Consider the following 18,328-nt stretch of genomic DNA (forward strand, 5'->3'; position numbering starts at 1 on the left):
GATTCAGAGGACAAATCAGAAAAAGTTGTAGGAATATCAACGGTTAAAAAATCGTTTTTTTACTTGTTTTAAGTGAAAGCCATGAGGTGTAATAATGAAAAATATTGATTATTATTGTCATAAAATTTCATGATAAATCATACTTATTTATGTATTGTAACTTTAATTTATTCAAAAAATAATTAAAACAAATTTTTAAAAAGAAAATGTGGCTGCTGGGATTCGAGCCCAGGTCTCCACGGCCACAACGTGGAATTCTTACCACTAAACTACAGCCACATCGGTGATACTGCTGCGTTTAAATTTAATAAGTATGCACTTAAAAGCAGAACAATAAGAATCGTAAATGTATATTTATTTATTTGATAATATATAAACTACACAAACATATTCATGATTTCAAATTTATGGTTCGTGTTTTAAAGGTTTGTTGGTTTAACGTTTCATCCAGTTGTTTGAAACTTGAAACAATCGTGTAAGCCAAGCGAAACGCTTACCTTAATAATTTATTTTTTTTACATTCTCAATATTTTTATGAAAACATATTGAACCAGACCGTGAATACATCATTCTAAATGCTAAAAGATGAATTGCTGCCAAAGAGTCGTACCCCTAGTTAAGATATCGCTTGAAAGGCGTTGGTTAAGTGACTACACTTGCCACTGCTGGATTGAGTGACTTTGCCAGTTTCAAACACTACTGTTCTAAGGATAAGGAAAGGAACCGAAGGGGATGAAAAATACATATATCAAGATCACTGATCAGATACACATCATGAATTTTTACCTCTGTAGAATGAGAATTCATATTTGAATTTGATTTCAAAATCTAAACTCACTACTACTAATAAAAACAAATTATAACACGATACATATATTCATAAATTCAGGAAACAAAAATCCTTGGCAAATTACTTAACATGATCATCAAATCAAGATACATAAATTTACTACTTTCACTCAGAGTCAGAATCATGATTTGCAGAAACTCGAACCGTCCTGCGTCTACTTTCATCATATTCAGCTTCTTCGTCATTATCCTTTTTCTTCTCATCAATTATAACTACACAACAAATACAATAATCAACAAGACACCAAAAGCAGCCAAATATTAAATCCATTCAAAAAATAAAATAAAAAATGTCACCTTTCTTTATCAGCAAAGCTTCTAGCCACCTAGTGGTAAAATCGTCTTTTCCTCCAAGATCTTGAAACCCAACCAGCCTATCTACTGCAATCCCTTTTCTGATAATACGAATTGAATTTTAGACCGTGTAGAAGAATCAAAACTCAAAGTAATAGTAATAGTATTATCATGAAGCTAACCTGAATAATATGACACATGGCAGTGTTTTGATTCCTAGTTTGGTGACAAAGAACGGGGAGTTCTGCACAACGGTTGAAAATGGTAAACCGTATTTCAAGTGGTGTTAAAATGTTAAATATACACAAAGTAAAGTAAAACTTTACTGCAGATTTCAACATTATCTCTGCGTATACAGTGCTTATATACATATGGTAAACCGCATTTCAAGTGGTGTTAAAATGTTAAATATACCCAAAGTAAAGTTAAATATACAACCGTATTTCAATGGTAAACCGTATTGCAAAAATATACCTCTGCGTCTATTTTAATGAACTTGGCATCGACATGACTTGGTGCAAGAGCCTTTAAATGCTTGTCCATTATCCTACATAACATTTCAACATTATCATCTTGAAAGAAATCATAAAGTAAAACATTTATCAAGCAATTGCTATTTTGTTACGAAGTTTGGTTATTTGCATAAAAAACAAAATAATAACTTACTTGCAGCGATAGAACTCGCGATGACAGAAGTGACAGATCACCTTTTCACTACCCGTGACTTCACCCAAAAAGTCTCCTTCGGTTATCTCTCGGTACTCCCCGTGTCCCTTTTTAGTCAAAGATTGTCTCTTTTCGGCTTCTCTCTTTTGCAATCAAAGATTAAAGCATAAACAACATTTAAAAGTTAAATTCAATATTATCAATGTCATAAGCTACATATGCTTGCATTAAAAAGAACAGTCAAACCTTAAGTGCTGCAATCCTATCTGCATGTAACTTTTCCAACTCCGGGTCCTGATATACAGTTCCATTTGAATAAATAGTAATGAACTTTTTTTATCAACAAACATATGATCAGTGTTGTAAAAATCACGATTAATTGCTAATGGGTATGCTACTGATTCACCTAGTTGTACCAACAAATCGGTAGTCGGTCCAAATTGTTCAAATGTCAGTCAAAATCTTTGAAGTATTTAAAAAATTATACTTATTAATCCAATCTGATTAATAACATTGAAAAATCATATATGAAAATTTGGAAAAATTTGTGTGTAATTATAAAAGCTACATATAAAATTCCAATCCGATTAAAAAAATCCCAACTAGCGAGTTCTACAACACTGCATAAGATATACAATGAATATGTAAATGAATTTAGAACTTACATCCATCAGCTCATCTAGATCAACCTCCTCATTAACAGATGATGATGCGTGTGCCTTTTCTTGAGCTAATATTTCCTATAATAAATAAATAATTTAGATCCTCTTAACATGATCAAGCCATAACTTGAAACAAAATTGATTTCAATATATCCAAACATAAACAAAATAAATAGCAAACTTAATTGACTGAATAATAATAATAATAATAATAATAATAATAATAATAATAATAAAACTGAAAGAAAATTGCTACTTGGCTGCATAAATGACTTAAAATTAAGACGAAAATAAAAAAGGGGGCAATAATTTAAAAAAAAAAATCCCTAATGGAATGAAATGAGATTATTAATATAATAATAAGAGAATAGTAGCTACCTTCTGATAATCACGAGCAGCAGCAGCCATAACATTTCCATATGCTAATGTTTGCAGAGTCGATTTCACTGAATCCGGATTCATCTTTAATTACCTACAAAACCCTAAATAAATTGTAGTAATTTCAATAATAATGTTTAGGTCACCAAAACATCAAAAACTGATACAAAATAATATTAATCTCACCAGAGAGAAAGAGATCTAAGATTTGGAGAGAACGAACAGTGGCTGTTGATTTGAATCCCGATTGAAGATCGAATGTCTTTCAAACCTGTGGACTGAATTTGGTTTACAAGACCCTGTACTATCATGCATATGGCAACACTTACCCCATACCTTTTATTATTCTTATTTCTTACCTATGGTTTCAACTGGGCTGTGCACCATTAGGTTCTCACCCAAATTAAACATATCGGTTTTTGGTTAATCGGTTTGATTTATTCGGTTATTTTTTGGTTAATAACCAAAATCAAACTTAGGCTTAGATTTTTACTTTGAAAGACATGAAATATGTGCATAAATACATGAAATGGGTATAATAATATATGAGATATTGGTGTAAAACAAGAAATACATGAAATTAAGATACAAAATATAGAAATATATGAAAAGTATGAATGGTTCGGTTCACTTAATTTCGATTAACCGATGGTACAAAAAATAGCCGATGCCCGATTTTCGGTTAATTCGGTTTTCGGTAAATCTCGGTTTGGTTTGTCGGTTTTTGGTTTGGTTGTTGCTCATCCCTGGTTTTGTCCATGGTTCATGGTTTGAAATATTCTTATTAACGGTATGCTTACGGTTTGAACTTCAAATTGATAGTGTGAAGCGAACATGTCACTTATTTATTTTATATATTTTTTTTCATTTTCAGAATATGTAATTATGTATATGCATAAAATTCATAAACCATCTTTATTTTCAAAAAGTTTTTACAAACCAACAGTTTTAGTTTTTTCTATAGTTCAAACTAGGGTTTTACCCGGCGCGTTGCGCCGGGCATGTTGGTAAAAACTAGGTGTTGCCGGTGTTGGCCGTTGAGCCGATAAGTCTATGCAATTTCGATCGGTTTCGATGTCACGCGTTATGTTATCGTAACTAAAAACCAAAAATAAAAAAATGATGTGCATGAATGGGGTGGTGTTCGTCGGTAACAACGGGCGTTGGTAAAACTCAAGCGTTGTCGTTCCTGAACGTTGAGGCGATGAATCTAGGCAGAATCAGTTGGCTTTCATCACGTTTGTTATAGTCACAGAAATCAATCAAACAAAAAACCACAAAATTGACGTTTTATCGGCTTCCGTTATTTCGTTACGACACTAGAACAAAAAAAACAGAAAACAGTTGACAAGTATGGTGCCGCAAAGTGGCTCAATCAAGGCTTAGCGGCACCAAACTCTCCAATTGTTATATAATATAATAGTTAAACTGAATCATTTTGGTCGGTCCAACCAGTTTAATTTGTCATTCTTCAAAACAATAGTTAAACTGATCGGATCAAACCATGAACACCTCACTCTTAAGAGGTTTAATATGGGTCACGTCGAAGGATTTTTTGATAAACAACTATAAAATCATAACAAAATATAGGATTTTGTTAGTCAGATTATGGTTAATAGACCTGTCTATAATTAAAAACAACCAACCATTTACCAAGATGATTGAATTTGTGAGACATAGAATTAAACTTATCACATCCTTTAAGAAAACTTAATGTTATAAACAAGCCACTATATGCCATCAAAATGGCCTTCATTTATTCCTCACATTTCTTGTTTACTACAGTTCTCAAAGTCCAAAAACCTGTAAATACACATACAAACACACACAACTGATGTTACATTACACATTACACTAAAGATATCGATTTGTACTGTTGAACAGTTCCTTTGATAGCTTCTTCAACCGGCAATCTTTCCAAACTCGACGCACCATAAAACCCATGAACTCCATTCGTGTTCTTCAACACAAACTCTGCTTCCACTGGACCCGATATCGGACCTCCATGACAAAGCACAATCGCATCAGGATTAATATTATGAGCAGCATCCGCAATAGCCTGTACACGTGTCACACTTTGTTCTAATGTCACAGCCGTTTTTGCCCCAATCGAACCCGATGTTGTGAGCCCCATATGCGCTACAATAATATCAGCACCCGCTTTCGTCATTTCAACTGCTTCATCTTCATTAAAAGCATATGTTGTTAATAACCCCATTTTATGAGCCTTGTTTATCATCTCTACCTCCAAACTACAACCACATAAACCAAATAACATAACTAACTCGTTATTCGTTAACTCATTTTTTTAAAATAGTAAGACTATTACAAATACATACCCATATCCCATTCCTGTTTCTTCAAGATTCTGCCTGACATTACCATCAAACAAGCCAACAGTCGGGAAGTTTTGGACCCCACAGAATCCAATAGATTCCAACTGTTTTAAAAAGTGATCCATTCTGCGAAACGGGTCGGTCCCACATACTCCAGCAAGGACAGCTACTTCTTTCACTACCTATATATTCCATGTCAAAATACAAAAATAATAATAACAAATTTTATTTATTTTAAATATTAAACTTACTGGTAGTACTTCATTAGCCATATCAACAACAATAGCATTTGCATCAGCAAAAGGTAGCAACCCCGCTAACGAGCCTCTCCCTGCCCCGAGTTGTACAGTACAATCAGATCAACACCGCCCGCCTCTTCAAATTTAGCAGAAATCCCGGTCCCCGCACCAGCCCCTATTATCGGTTTTCCTTGCTTTATTTGGTCTCTCAACATCTGTAACACAGTATGCGTTCTTTCCAATGTTTCTGTTTTATAAAATATATTAGTCCACGTTTATCATAACATATTAGCATACATGAATGACGAATCAAATATCAACAATTCAACACTCACCCGGTTTTGCATCAGGGAAGTTAGTTAAGTTATAAGAAATTGTTCTGTAAGTCTTGCAGGGTACACTTGCAGCATCGGGTTCAACAACCCCTGTTTCGGGCTCGAAACATTTGTTTTTTTAGTTATTTCAGTTATTTCCAAGAACGAGTCAACCAAAACCTTTGCAAACTCGGTGTCATTAATGTGATATTGATACACCTTCACCTGATTTATTACATATATTTTAGTAAATGGTAAACATAGTTTCAGTAATAAATAATAACTAATAACGAAACTAAGTAACTAACCTTCCTATCATCTGTAACCTCAATGAGTCTTTTTAATTCTTCTATAAGTGTACCTGTAGCATTCGTGTCATAAAACGGCTTTCCGGGTGCATCTAAAGCAGAAACGCCTATTTCTGGTAGGCACACGCATATTTTAGATGACGATTTGTTTAACTTTTTAGCAATAAACGCAGCAAATTTCTTGTTTTCTTCGACTGTTGTTCGCATTAATGACACCTGTAAATTATGAAGGTATTAACAAAATATATTAAATTAAGTAAATGTAATTAACTTTTAGATGTGCGACAACCTGTTCATTATGCTCAAATATTTTCCTCCCCTGAAATTCTGCAGGTATCGTATTTTTGGCGCCAAAATTCACCATGTCTAAAGCTCCAACACTAACAACAAAAGGAACATTCTTTTCAATCATTGCATCAAACCGCGACTCATCACAAGCCATAACACTGCCAACTATGTGATCAGCAATCTCAGTCGTTGTAATGTCCAAAACGCCCTTCAAAATACAAACAATTACAGCATTAACCCACACTTCCAATCAAGAATAAGATCATTAAATTCAAAACTTACCTGTATAAACCCTCCTCTAACAAGATCCTCCATAGCTCAACCACCGACCCCAGTTGCATGAAAAACCAAAGTTTCATAACCTTCTTTATTCAATCTTTCTTTAACAGCATTCACACACGAAGTGGTAACACCAAACATCGTTAAACCAACCGTAAACTTATCATTACTGGAATCTAAAGATTCTTTCAAATTCACAATCCGTCCACAAACCATCCCCGAAAACGCAGCACTGGCATTGGACAACACAACCCGGCTAACACTATTAATCCCACAAATATCAACAACCGACGGAAACAAAACCAAATCAGACGTCCCAATATAATGCTCGGTCTGACCACTAGCAACAGTCGATACTATTATCTTCGGTACACCAAGCGGAAGTGATTTAAAAGCAGGGGATAATATTGATGTACCACCACTGCCACCGAGGCCGATAACGCCAGCAAGGACACCACGTTGGTGTGATTTCTTGATGTAAAGTGTGAGTGCTTTGTTCATGACAGTTAGTGCTTCACCTCTAACCTCTGGGATTTGAATTTCGGTTTTGTTTTCTGATTCAGAGTAGGCGGATAAGAGTTCTTTTCTTGATACAAATTTGAAATCTTTGAAGGTGTTAATCTCATTTGGTCCAACTGATACATCTACAACCACAACTTGTACCTGTGTATATAGATTAATAACTAGGTTAGAAACCTGTGGTTAAATTAATGTTTTTTAAAATACTTAAATAATATACCATATATTCTAACCATCTTTGAACCCGTGTATTACACGGGATTTATCAAATGATAAAAATTAATAAGGTCCGTTATTTGAAATAAATACACACAATTAAAGGTAAAAAAATGAATAAAAAGTTTAGAATCTCAATTTTACAAATTTGAGAATTTTTCCTTATATACAACATTTATAGTTTATCACAAATAGGCACTATTCAGTATTATTAGGACTACAAACATAGTCAACATTTTTTATTTTATGTTTTTATTTTGTATCTTTTTTTTTCATATAATTTGTTTTATTAATTTAGACATTGAAAAATCTCGCGTATTACACGAGTTCTTGAGCTAGATAAAATAAACAAATGATAAAATAATCCATGGATAGCAAGGATGAATGAGATGAGAGATTAGAGAATTATGAGGGAAATTTAGGGTAGGATTAAATGTAGTTAGAGCACCTAAGCATCATTATTTTTGTTTATTAGAATAGTAAGATAAGATTTTATAAAAAAATTATGGATTATGGCGTAATCATATCATTTAGCTAATTATTAAAGAACATCAATGTTATTTAATATAGCAGATCATCATCATCGTACTCAGTAAATCACACCAATAGCAAAGCTATGGTAGGGTCTGAGGATGGTAAGATGTAGACAGCCTTACCTCTACCCATAGGAATAGAGAGGCTGCTTTCGGTGAGACACCCGGCTCGATTTGCATCAAGCCTTGGACATAAGGCACATAACACTCAACCATCAGGACATCGGCTGATTGGTGCATGTACCCTTGTCTTTTCGGCTATCAACGCCACCAGATGATTAACCTTCCGCCACTTTTAATATTATTTTCACGAGATTAGTAAAATGACATCAAAATTAGTGCAATTTCACTTTAGACCACATGAGGGTTCACACATATATACATTATATGCGCGCACTGCAAACAAGACGTAATTATTTAATAGAACAGAGAGAAATCAAAATCAAAATCTAAACTTCACTAGATTCTGACAAAGCTGAAAACCCATTGACATAAGATTTGATTAAAATGAATACTCTAATTAATTTTATGTATTTAAGGAAATTAGGGTTCCATAAATCTGGAGTAAATCGAAGATGTATATTATTACAATTATAAATAAAAAGAATGTACCTTTGAGGGAGGATTAGGGGAAAAAGTAGTGAGACTGGATCGGACTGATTCGGAGAGAAATAAGAGTTCTTCATGCTTTGTATCAGCAGTCGCAATGCAAAAGACTTGAAGCAAATCTTTATGATTTCGCATGGTGATTTGAAGTTTAGATGGTTACTGACTGATAAGTGCAGATTACTCGAGCGGTCGCATGATTTTAACGGCAGTCAGTCGGTGAAAGCAGAATCTGTACTTACTACGTATTTAGATGTATCCGTACATCTGATACATTTTATTAATATTATTATATGGGTTAACTTGATTTTGTACCTACTACGTGTCTATTTATTTATGTTTATATGTTGGTTAAGTTGTTAGATTTATAAGTCTTTAATTATTTACTCCCTCTGGTTTCTTCTCATTAAAAATGTTTATAATTTTTTTTATTTGTTTTATTAAAAACTAGTAGGTGTGTCCGCGCGTTGCGGCGAGACACAACTGGGATTCAGTTTTTACAATACCTACATTTATATTCGCTATAGTTTATGATAAGTAAGAAATTAATATAACACAATAATCATAATAAAAGAAATTAAAGACAACTACATTTTTCTAAGTTAATAAAGTAACTTTTATATATAGGTGATTTTCAAGATCGGTATTTTCGATACCGTACCGGTATCGTTATACCCTTTCTATTGGTTATGAAAAATTAGGTTATGCAATCTTTTCAAGAGCTCATAGAACCATGTGCAAAAACTAAATGAACATACAACTTTTGAATGATTTAAGTGAGTTGGTATATCTTTAATCATTCTTATATATCAATTCAATTTATTTATTCTTATATATCAACATGCTTTTGTATTTGTATATCTTTATAGGATTATGGCATTTATTTTGATGATGTTGATATTACTGTGAATGCATTAATGTAGCAAAATCTAATTATTATTCTTGAACATAGTTTCATTTCATATTTGCTTCAGTTTCCTAGGTAAATACAATTTACAAACAAAACATATTCTTTTTTTTAAGGGTCGGGTAACAGGATAAAAAGTAGTTTTTTGAACGTGCTAAAATCTCTTTATTTTTAATGGATTTTATTTGCTGCTAGGTTTAGGCTTGATGCTCTGAATCCATGTATATAGAATATACCCTTGCACTAATAATCCCAACTCACTAAATTTCATTGTAAACAAAATGTACCCTTGTAGACTCGGTAATATTTTATAAAGTTTCTATTAGTGTAAGATGCCCAAATGAATTTCATTAATTTTCTCTATTATTTGGTTATCCGCTACATCTTTCTTATGATAATTTACAAAAACTTAAACCTACACATGATCAAGGTTGTTTTCAGACTATCACCATACATATTGAAGTAATTTAACGTTTAAGAGAGGATATAGAAAATAGTCAAATTTATATTAATAATGAGTAATGAGCTATCGAAAAGACCGGTTTCCCTTTATGGTGATTGGTGAAAACAGAAGGGAAAACGGCAAAACAAAACTGTTGAGTCGTAAACGTTAAAATAAATTTGTGTTTGTAGTGGCAAAACCATCCTTATATTGTGTATGAAGAGCACTGCATGACAAGTTATTTTGTGCCGGATTTGACAAATGATGATAATACAGATGACGTGGAAGGTTTAGTATTCATATATCATCGACTATCAATTATTATCTTTTGATTACAAATAAATATAATAATTAAATTGGGTTTAAAATATACTACTATATGTTTACCAGAATACAGGGAGCAAAAAGTAGCGTGACTAAATGCATCAAGCTATCAACAAAAGAAGACACGATGATGATAATAATAATAATAATAATTCACAAATCATCACAAGTCACTTCATATATCATTCTCCAATTTAGAGAGAGGATTGCACTTCAATTGGTAGTAGCTAGTGAATTTATAAGAGAGAATAACGAAAGGTTTCATCAAAAGGGGATTCTTTAAAACTGACATCAAGAATTAAAAGGAAATCGTCAGTTCCATGGCGTAAGTCAGGTATTCAAAGGGACGCAATCAATGCGCAGGTTAGCAATTATAGTCGCCGGAAGAGGATTGAAGTCGCCGTCAAAGAAGGATATAATAAATAGTAAGGCGTCTTAAGAGAGAGAAGATAGAGAGGTGAAAAGCCGCTTATATGTATTATAATATAGAATAATATAGATATATAGATAATATAAACCCGCGCGATGCACCGGCGAAGACATTTTACAACGCAATACTCGTTTTTGATAAGTCTATCAATCCTTTAGTGAGTTGAACACCTTAACAAGATAAGAGTCATCATATAATGTATGTGTATCAAACTAAAATAGTTTTTCAAGAAAAATATTAGCATACGTGCATCAATCGCCAACTCTACTAAAAATAGAAAAAATACACCTAAATCCACAAGCAATGCAGCCTGACTACAACCAAACTCTTAGCCAAAGTGCAGGCATCCACATGAACATGCTCTTTACAGTTTATAGCCTTCCTAGAGTAATCCAACTGCAACTTTAACCTCTGTTTATATTCACCATGAAACCAAACCAAAGATGATGGGCAAATAACTGAATGTAGTAATTTCACTTCATACCTTCTAACCATCTGATTTTATTATGCTCCACAGCTGCCAACAAGATCATGTGTTGCATACATCATCATATCCTTATCTTCATCTTCATACTACAAAATGCCAATCCCAAAATCAAAGTCAATCGTTATGACCTATTATTATATATAAGAAATCATATTTCATATATAAAAAATCATATTTCAATGTCAACTGCAACTGTAAATGTCTATAATTCAACTTAGTTCCATATTGCTCGTTCTTGTCATAAAGAAAAAGATGAAAGCACGAACAAGTCCCAAAAACACATATTGCTAAAACGATAATCAGAACACAAAAAAACGTAATCGAAAGATCATTTGTTATATCATACAATTAGTACAAACTTACTTCCAGCGGATTCTGTTCTTGGAATCCTTTTCCATAAGACAAATGCCTTCAAGAACTTTTGTTATATCATATTCCCACCTCTCCTGCATTTGTCATATTATATCTTCTTTTAATAAGCAATGGTTGGATTAATCTATTAACCAATTCTTTAATAGAAAGGGGTTACTTTGTCTGACCTGCCAATCCTTTTTCATTATCAAAATGGATTCAGATTTGAAAACGGGGTACTTTCTAGTATGGGTGTAAACAGGTCGGTCTGACCCACCAAATTTTTTCTAATTTTTTGCCAAAAAAATATTCAAGTTGAAAATTGGCTACTTTCTAGTACGGACAAACACAAACAGGTCGGTCTGACCCGCTAATGTCTTTTTGTAAAAACTACTTAATGAAAATAGAAAACCAAATCTTGTAATTAGCATTCTCAAAAGCAGGAAATGACGTCGGAAAAAAATGAAAACTAAAAAAAAAGTAAAAAAAAAACATTTGTTCTATGCAACAATACCTTGTAGAGATGAGCAAGTTCGGTACCGGTACCGAAATCGGTACCAATTTGGTACCATCGTACCGAAGTTTTGAGTTTCGGTATCGGTATTTCCCGAATTTTACGTTCAATACCGGTACTGTCCCAGTACCGAACTAAAACCAAATAAGATATTTTGGTACCAGTACATGCACCAAGAATTTGCGGTTTTCGGGATTTTCGGTACCGATACCGATCTCATCCCTACCTTGTACCATTGAAAAAATCTTAAGTAAAGGAAAAGTTAAGAAAATGGTAAATAGCTTTAAAAACAACTACTCACTCCATATTCTATTACATTTATTGACTGGTATGAAATATTTAAAAATACTTAAAAAAGTTTATTTAATTCTTACGGTGCAATCTGATCTGGATTTACACAATCAGTTTTTAATATGAACTTCAACCAAACTATTCGGCATGGTGTGAACCTCATAACCAACTTTCCACCTGTTACCACCTAAAATCAAGCAAATATTAAACAATAATGCAGTTGAATAAACATTATCAAGTTGCAGATAAAATGAGGAATGTACCATGAGTTTTAACAACCAGTTCTAATTGGTATTGTTAGCATAACTAGTGGAATTTCCCGTAAGTGAGCCGCTGCACATATTCGAATCAGCATAACAGAACAAAATTAAGATCAAATTATGATTACCATCTTGAATAGAAAGCGGTTTGTATACAATATATAATACACATACGTGGTTACACTATACGCCCTGCTTGCGGTGCGCACATATAATGTATATATGTGTGAACCCTTGGGTGGGCAAAAGTAAAATTGCACTAATTTTTGACGTTATTTTACTAATCACGTGAAAATAACGTTAAAAGTGGCGGAAGGTTAATCAGGCATCATGTGGTGGCGTTGATAGCCGAAAGACAAGGGCACATGCACCAATCAGCCGGTGTCCCGATGATTGAGTGTTATGTGTCTTATGTCCAAGGCTTGATTCAAAACTACTATCGAGCCGGGGGTCTCACCGGAAGCAGCCTCTCTATCCCTATGGGATAGAGGTAAGGCTGTCTACATCTTACCCTCCTCAGACCCTACCATAGCATTGCTATTGGTGGGATATACTGAGTACGATGATGATGATGATGATGATGATACATGGTTACACTAAGCACACCCATTGCAATCCAGATTCGCCATTGTGTTCAACTATGCAACTCCATATTTCTTTCAGCACCCTTCATGTCAATTTAACCTGTTTAAAATCTCAGAATGTAATTACCAAGAAAGTGTCATTCAAAAAATAATTCACAAACAAAGTATAAATGAAGTGACAGGTAGTAAGTCGCCAATGTATGTTTTTTAATACACGAAAGTGTACTATAGTTAAAAAAAAGTATAATTTTTACAATTATATTTGGCACGCAATCGTTTTTATAAAACTTTTGAACAAAAGGGTACAGGTCAACCCAACCTGAAATCTTGCAACTTGTTAAGCATTTTGACTCGAAATCTGGTTTGACCTGTTGCCCAACCCGTCTGCAGATAGTCAATAAAGTTAAACTTAAGATAAGGTTCAGTAAATTGACCTTTTCCAAGGACGCGCAAGGTCCAACGATCCCTTGAATCTTAATATCCTTTGAACAATTGATCTCAAGCATGCCACTGAAAGTATAAGACAGTGAACATTTTTATAAAACACAAATACTTTATTAAAATATGTAACGTCCAGATTTTTAAACATGAAACTAATACTCACTTGTGAGCGAGACCAAGAGATTCTTCCCCTTTCTCCAATACCCGTCTGAACGAGTCCTTAAAAACCAAATGCCTAAAACTTTCAGCCAAAACAACAAGCCCACCAGTTTTCTCTATAACAACTTTCATCTCTGCAACCCCAACCTATAACACGCATGACACTAAATTAACGAACTATAACAACATTACTAAAAATGATGATCAGAATCTAGTAATGAGTTATGAACCTGGTCAAGCGCAGAAGCAAAAAGGTCCAACACATGACCTTGGCTGACCATTTGATTCGAAAGTTCTTCATAAAACAGAACCGCCTTCCTAAAATAAGGAGCGGCATCCTTATCCAAATCTTTATGCGAACGCACCGGATCCGATAGATCTTTCGATACAATCTGAAAACAAAACAGAAACCAACACAAGTTTATATTATGATTCATAATTATTAAATTATCCACACAAATCGTTTTCACAAAGCTTACCGAACCAGGGCCTTCAGTGCACGGACCACCAACCAATGCCACAATTCTAGCACCAGTACCAGCCATAGAAGCCCCTAACAAACCCGCTGCAACACTCAACGCAACGCCAGTGCACCTTAAAGATCTGTTACCCGGCACAACCGGCAGAAAACATTGTATACAAAACTTAGGTGGCAAGATTTTTAGTACGTGTCGAAATGGGCCAAGTGGGGTTGGTTGACCACTTGACCAGCAACCAACTTATGTAAATAGCACAATGCTCATCACAATTTACAAATAAAATGTTGACAAATCTAAAGAAGTCACCGACTTTCTGGTTCTTGTGCACGATATAGACTGTGAATCATCGGCAACAGTGGCATATGTAAATGTTTGAAATAGGTGAGGCCATGGTTGGATTTATGGTGGAGGAAATCATGCTGGTGACATATTGGTAACAATATCACTCGATCTAACGTCAATTGAGTCTAACATAGAACTATCCCTAATTTTGAAATCTTTCCAACTGAAATTCAAGTTTGATAACTATAACATACCTTAGGAGCCAGTAGAAGTAAAATCATTAACTTCCAACCTTTACAAAATCCCCCAATTCCAAGAATCCTCCTAAACCGAAAAACCAATGTTAAAATCGGTCCTAATCACCATCAATCGACAAATAAATGATTCAATTACAACCATCAATCGACAAATAAATGATTCAATTACAACATACAAACCTGGGAAAGAGTTGTGCAGCCGTGGATTAATCAAATGGCAAGGAGAGAAAGGATTTGAAGCTTGCGACCTCTAGAAAGGTTTAAGGCACCTTGATTATAACAACGTTTCAATTGACTGCAATAACACATATATGCAATTAACGGTTTCAGTCACGAACGATTTCAATTAACCCTCCAATGATTGATGATGAAGAACGCATTCAATTCCATTCAAGTCGCCGGTGCAATAAAGCAGTTCGTTGGAGGCCGGAGAACATTGAGATTAGCCGGAGCATTAAAGTGCACGGCGTCTTAGGAGTGAGAAGGTGGGAGATAAATTATAACGTATTATAGATACAGATATAAATGTCTATTTTTTAAATTTAATAGTTAATTTTTAAGTTTATTTTTAAACACACGCAACTGACTTTAATTAATAATATTGATGAACTCAATTTTTAAGGGCATTATTGTCATTTGGTAAACAAAAAATAATCAATCAATTTACCTTAAATAAACTTTGTGTTTTTTAAATCACGATACTTTTAGTGGGACGGAGGGAGTATTAGTTCACAAAATTGGATTATTTGTGTTTTCTAACATTTGGTATAACAAGGAGATTCAAGAACACTGAGAGAGATTAGCTAGAAATAGCAAGTATAGGATGTTAAAGGTGATTGTGAGTTTGGGTTTCAGATCGAACAACAAGGATAGAATCAATTTCCAATAGCAACTTTTTTTCCTATTGGTAGTAGAAGCGGCATGTGAATCGAAGAACATGTAGTCAGTTAAGATATTGACTGAGTTAGATTTTCCAAGTCGGTTCCCAATCAAGAACCTAGTTTATGAAACCAAGGGTTCAGGGTGCTCTCTTTTGATTAGCAATAGCGTTAATCAAAAGAATGTGAGCAATCAAGATCAATAGGCAATCAATAGAATTCATTCGAAAGAAAAAAAACTCCATTGATTGAAGAAAACAACAAACATAACTGAAGAGCAGCAAGCCGAAGACCAACCATGGTTAAGAGCGTCTTTCCCTCGATGATAGCAAACATCAAGATCAAGCAAAAATGATTAGGTTTTGTGTGATCTGGAGACCAAAAACCACTAAGGGGGTTTGTATGTGCAAGAAGAAAAAGGTTATGTGTGAGCCAAGGAGATTAAGGTTATGCGTGAGCTAGAGATGACCAAGAAAGGAAGACGAACCTGAGTGATCAAAACAACGATTGTTTGTGAGTCGTTTGAGGTGAACTAAGGCTGCAAGAAGTTATGTGTGATCAAGTGTTATGTGTGAATCAATAAAGTAAACTGAATGAATTCATTGGAAGCAATCGAGAAGAAATAATGAGGTAAATTTGTGTGATTCATTGGTCGAAAACAAAGACTAAGATCGTAGAAAAATATATTGACTTACCTAGAGCAATCATAGAGAGGACAAAGGTAATGTGTCACCATAGTGTCCTAAAATAAGATCACCAAATTACACACCGCGAGCAATCATGACGGAGAAAATTCTATAGGCTCAAAGAGCTCTGGGGCACCATATATTTGAAAACAGTAGCAACAATTGACACAAGAAAGAATTACACCACAAAAGCAATTATCTTCCAATTTTTGCCGAAAGATATTTTTATATTTTTCTATAAGTTGCAAAGCATAATAGTCTGAAAGATGCACCTCTAGGTGTTGCTGCCACTGAACAATATTACGAGATTGAGTCATGCCATTGAATAAGCTATTGGGAGGTTGAAAGCCTACAAGAAACGAATCAATACAACGATTAAAATAATGAAGATCAAGGTAAACTTTTGCTTAGAAGTTCGGAACGTTCAAGGAGAGGTAATCATGGGGATATGCAACGAGAACATGATAATGGATATAATTACCGAAGACGTAAAGAAAAGAACAGTGGTAATCAGCAAGGCGAGTTGACTCATAGTTAGAATCTTCATCAAATCTATTATTATCAAGTGTTTATCACCTCATACGCTTTTAGAAGTATTTATCTTACATACTAGCAAAAGATACAAATCTCTCCCGTAAACTTAAAAAAATGCTATTGTCTTACAAACCCATTAGTTTATAACATTATCAACAATTTTTAGATGTTTTAAAATCAATTATACATACATAATAAAAAACAAAAACTCCATATTTAAACTACAATTATAATATATATATATATATATATATATATCACAAAATAACAAATTTATTACATAACTAGTTGGTAGACCCCGCGTAATGGGGTCATATGCCATAATCACGTAAGTCGAAGGCATCAATTCAAAAGAGTCGCACATCAATTGTTGAGAATCACATCAATTACAAAAGCATACTAACTTACTAACATGGTGAAAGCAGAAGAAAGTGGAAAGTGACGTGTAGTTATGGCACGATCACTCGGTAAAAGAAAAACGTGAATTTTAAAGCCAAGAGGTAGATGAAAACATGGGATTACAAATAGTGGGTTAACTAATTGTAAGAAATAGTGGGTTAACTATATAAAACCCAGTGTACGACTCACAAAGCAGTTGGTACAACCAATTATGCAACACAATCTTTAAAATTGTTATATATAATATATGGGGAGAGTTAATGTACAATAATAGGTTATCGTACATTAGGTACGCGAGACCCTGCACCATCCGATCCTAATTGCAATTAAAACTACGCGGTGGCATAATTGTAATTAAATCAAAAAAAATACTTCTCGCACAACAGATCGCCATTTGCTGCAATCCTTCAACCATAATCAAATCATCCACAAACCTAAAGCATGATCAAAATCGATAAACCCATTATCGCTATAGTTTAATAATCTTCAAATTGATGATTTAATCAATCAAATTGATGTGTAAGAGGCTTTCTAATCATCAATCGATTATGAAAATACAGATTAACACACTTAATTGAGCTATGATTAGGGTCCATGTTTAAACATTCTGCTCAAAGTTTAAACGTTCTGAACAAAATGAACACAAAAATGATGATTTAATCAATCGAATTGACGTGTAAAAGTATTTAGATTCATCAATCGATTATGGAATTGCAGAAATAATGCACTCAATCGAGCTCTGATTAGGGTTCAAAATATTATGTTTAAATGTTCTGAAACAAAACTGAAGACCTATAAACGTTTTGTCCAAAAAAGAATATCTTAAACGTTCTAATACGTTCAAGTTTAGAAGTTCAATACAAAAACTTTAGAAGTTCTAACACAAAACTTTAAACGTTCAAATACGTTCAGACTTAAAACTTTAGAAGTTCTAACAAAAACTTTAAACGTTCAGTTAAAACCCATCACTCAAAACTCAAAATTGATAATTGAAACTTCAAATTGATGATTAATTGGATCAATTTCAAAGTTTAATTGATCAATTAGTTCATCAATTTTAATTTCAGTTTCAATTGATCAATTTGATAAACTAACCTGTGAACAAGTCGTGAAGGAGAAAGATGGTGGATGGTGGA

The 18,328-nt window shown here is 33.8% G+C and overlaps 2 protein-coding genes, 1 non-coding gene and 1 pseudogene across 5 annotated transcripts; all 4 read right to left on the reverse strand.

Annotated features, from left to right (window-relative positions):
* Nucleotides 1-207: 207 nt before the first annotated feature.
* Nucleotides 208-279, reverse strand: TRNAH-GUG (transfer RNA histidin (anticodon GUG)). Its single transcript has one exon. It is a non-coding gene; the product is annotated as a tRNA-His (tRNA).
* A 535-nt stretch (nucleotides 280-814) lies between these two features.
* LOC143637095 (thioredoxin domain-containing protein PLP3A-like) lies at nucleotides 815-3,162 on the reverse strand. 2 transcript variants are annotated; one of them, XM_077104546.1, is made up of 9 exons: nucleotides 3,036-3,162; nucleotides 2,850-2,953; nucleotides 2,475-2,549; nucleotides 2,056-2,103; nucleotides 1,810-1,952; nucleotides 1,618-1,690; nucleotides 1,326-1,387; nucleotides 1,147-1,244; nucleotides 815-1,062 (listed from the first exon to the last, which is right to left on the reverse strand). In XM_077104546.1, exons 2-9 carry the CDS (start codon nucleotides 2,931-2,933, stop codon nucleotides 956-958), a joined length of 690 nt encoding a protein of 229 aa, XP_076960661.1. In that variant the 5' UTR covers nucleotides 2,934-2,953; nucleotides 3,036-3,162; the 3' UTR covers nucleotides 815-955. The 2 variants fall into 2 exon arrangements, with proteins under 2 accessions (XP_076960661.1, XP_076960662.1); XM_077104547.1 differs by having other exon boundaries at nucleotides 2,850-2,943; nucleotides 3,036-3,154.
* Nucleotides 3,163-4,584: 1,422 nt separating this feature from the next.
* LOC143637131 (toMV susceptible protein tm-1(GCR26)-like) lies at nucleotides 4,585-8,651 on the reverse strand (annotated as a pseudogene). Its single transcript, XR_013154378.1, has 8 exons — nucleotides 8,494-8,651; nucleotides 6,617-7,276; nucleotides 6,336-6,542; nucleotides 6,047-6,262; nucleotides 5,760-5,963; nucleotides 5,437-5,671; nucleotides 5,189-5,367; nucleotides 4,585-5,101 (listed from the first exon to the last, which is right to left on the reverse strand). The product of XR_013154378.1 is annotated as a toMV susceptible protein tm-1(GCR26)-like (transcript).
* A 3,692-nt stretch (nucleotides 8,652-12,343) lies between these two features.
* LOC143637118 (protein transport protein SEC23 F-like) lies at nucleotides 12,344-14,295 on the reverse strand. The gene is made up of 5 exons (XM_077104567.1): nucleotides 14,157-14,295; nucleotides 13,908-14,069; nucleotides 13,682-13,824; nucleotides 13,397-13,587; nucleotides 12,344-12,420 (listed from the first exon to the last, which is right to left on the reverse strand). The coding sequence occupies exons 1-5, from the start codon at nucleotides 14,220-14,222 to the stop codon at nucleotides 12,344-12,346; spliced, it is 639 nt and encodes a 212-aa protein (XP_076960682.1). The 5' UTR covers nucleotides 14,223-14,295.
* Between the last annotated feature and the right edge of the window lie 4,033 nt (nucleotides 14,296-18,328).

The sequence above is a fragment of the Bidens hawaiensis genome, unplaced genomic scaffold, assembly GCF_021521415.1.
Source record: "Bidens hawaiensis isolate Kalapana, Puna unplaced genomic scaffold, B.hawaiensis_p1.1 tig00008125_1, whole genome shotgun sequence".
NCBI lineage: Eukaryota > Viridiplantae > Streptophyta > Magnoliopsida > Asterales > Asteraceae > Bidens > Bidens hawaiensis.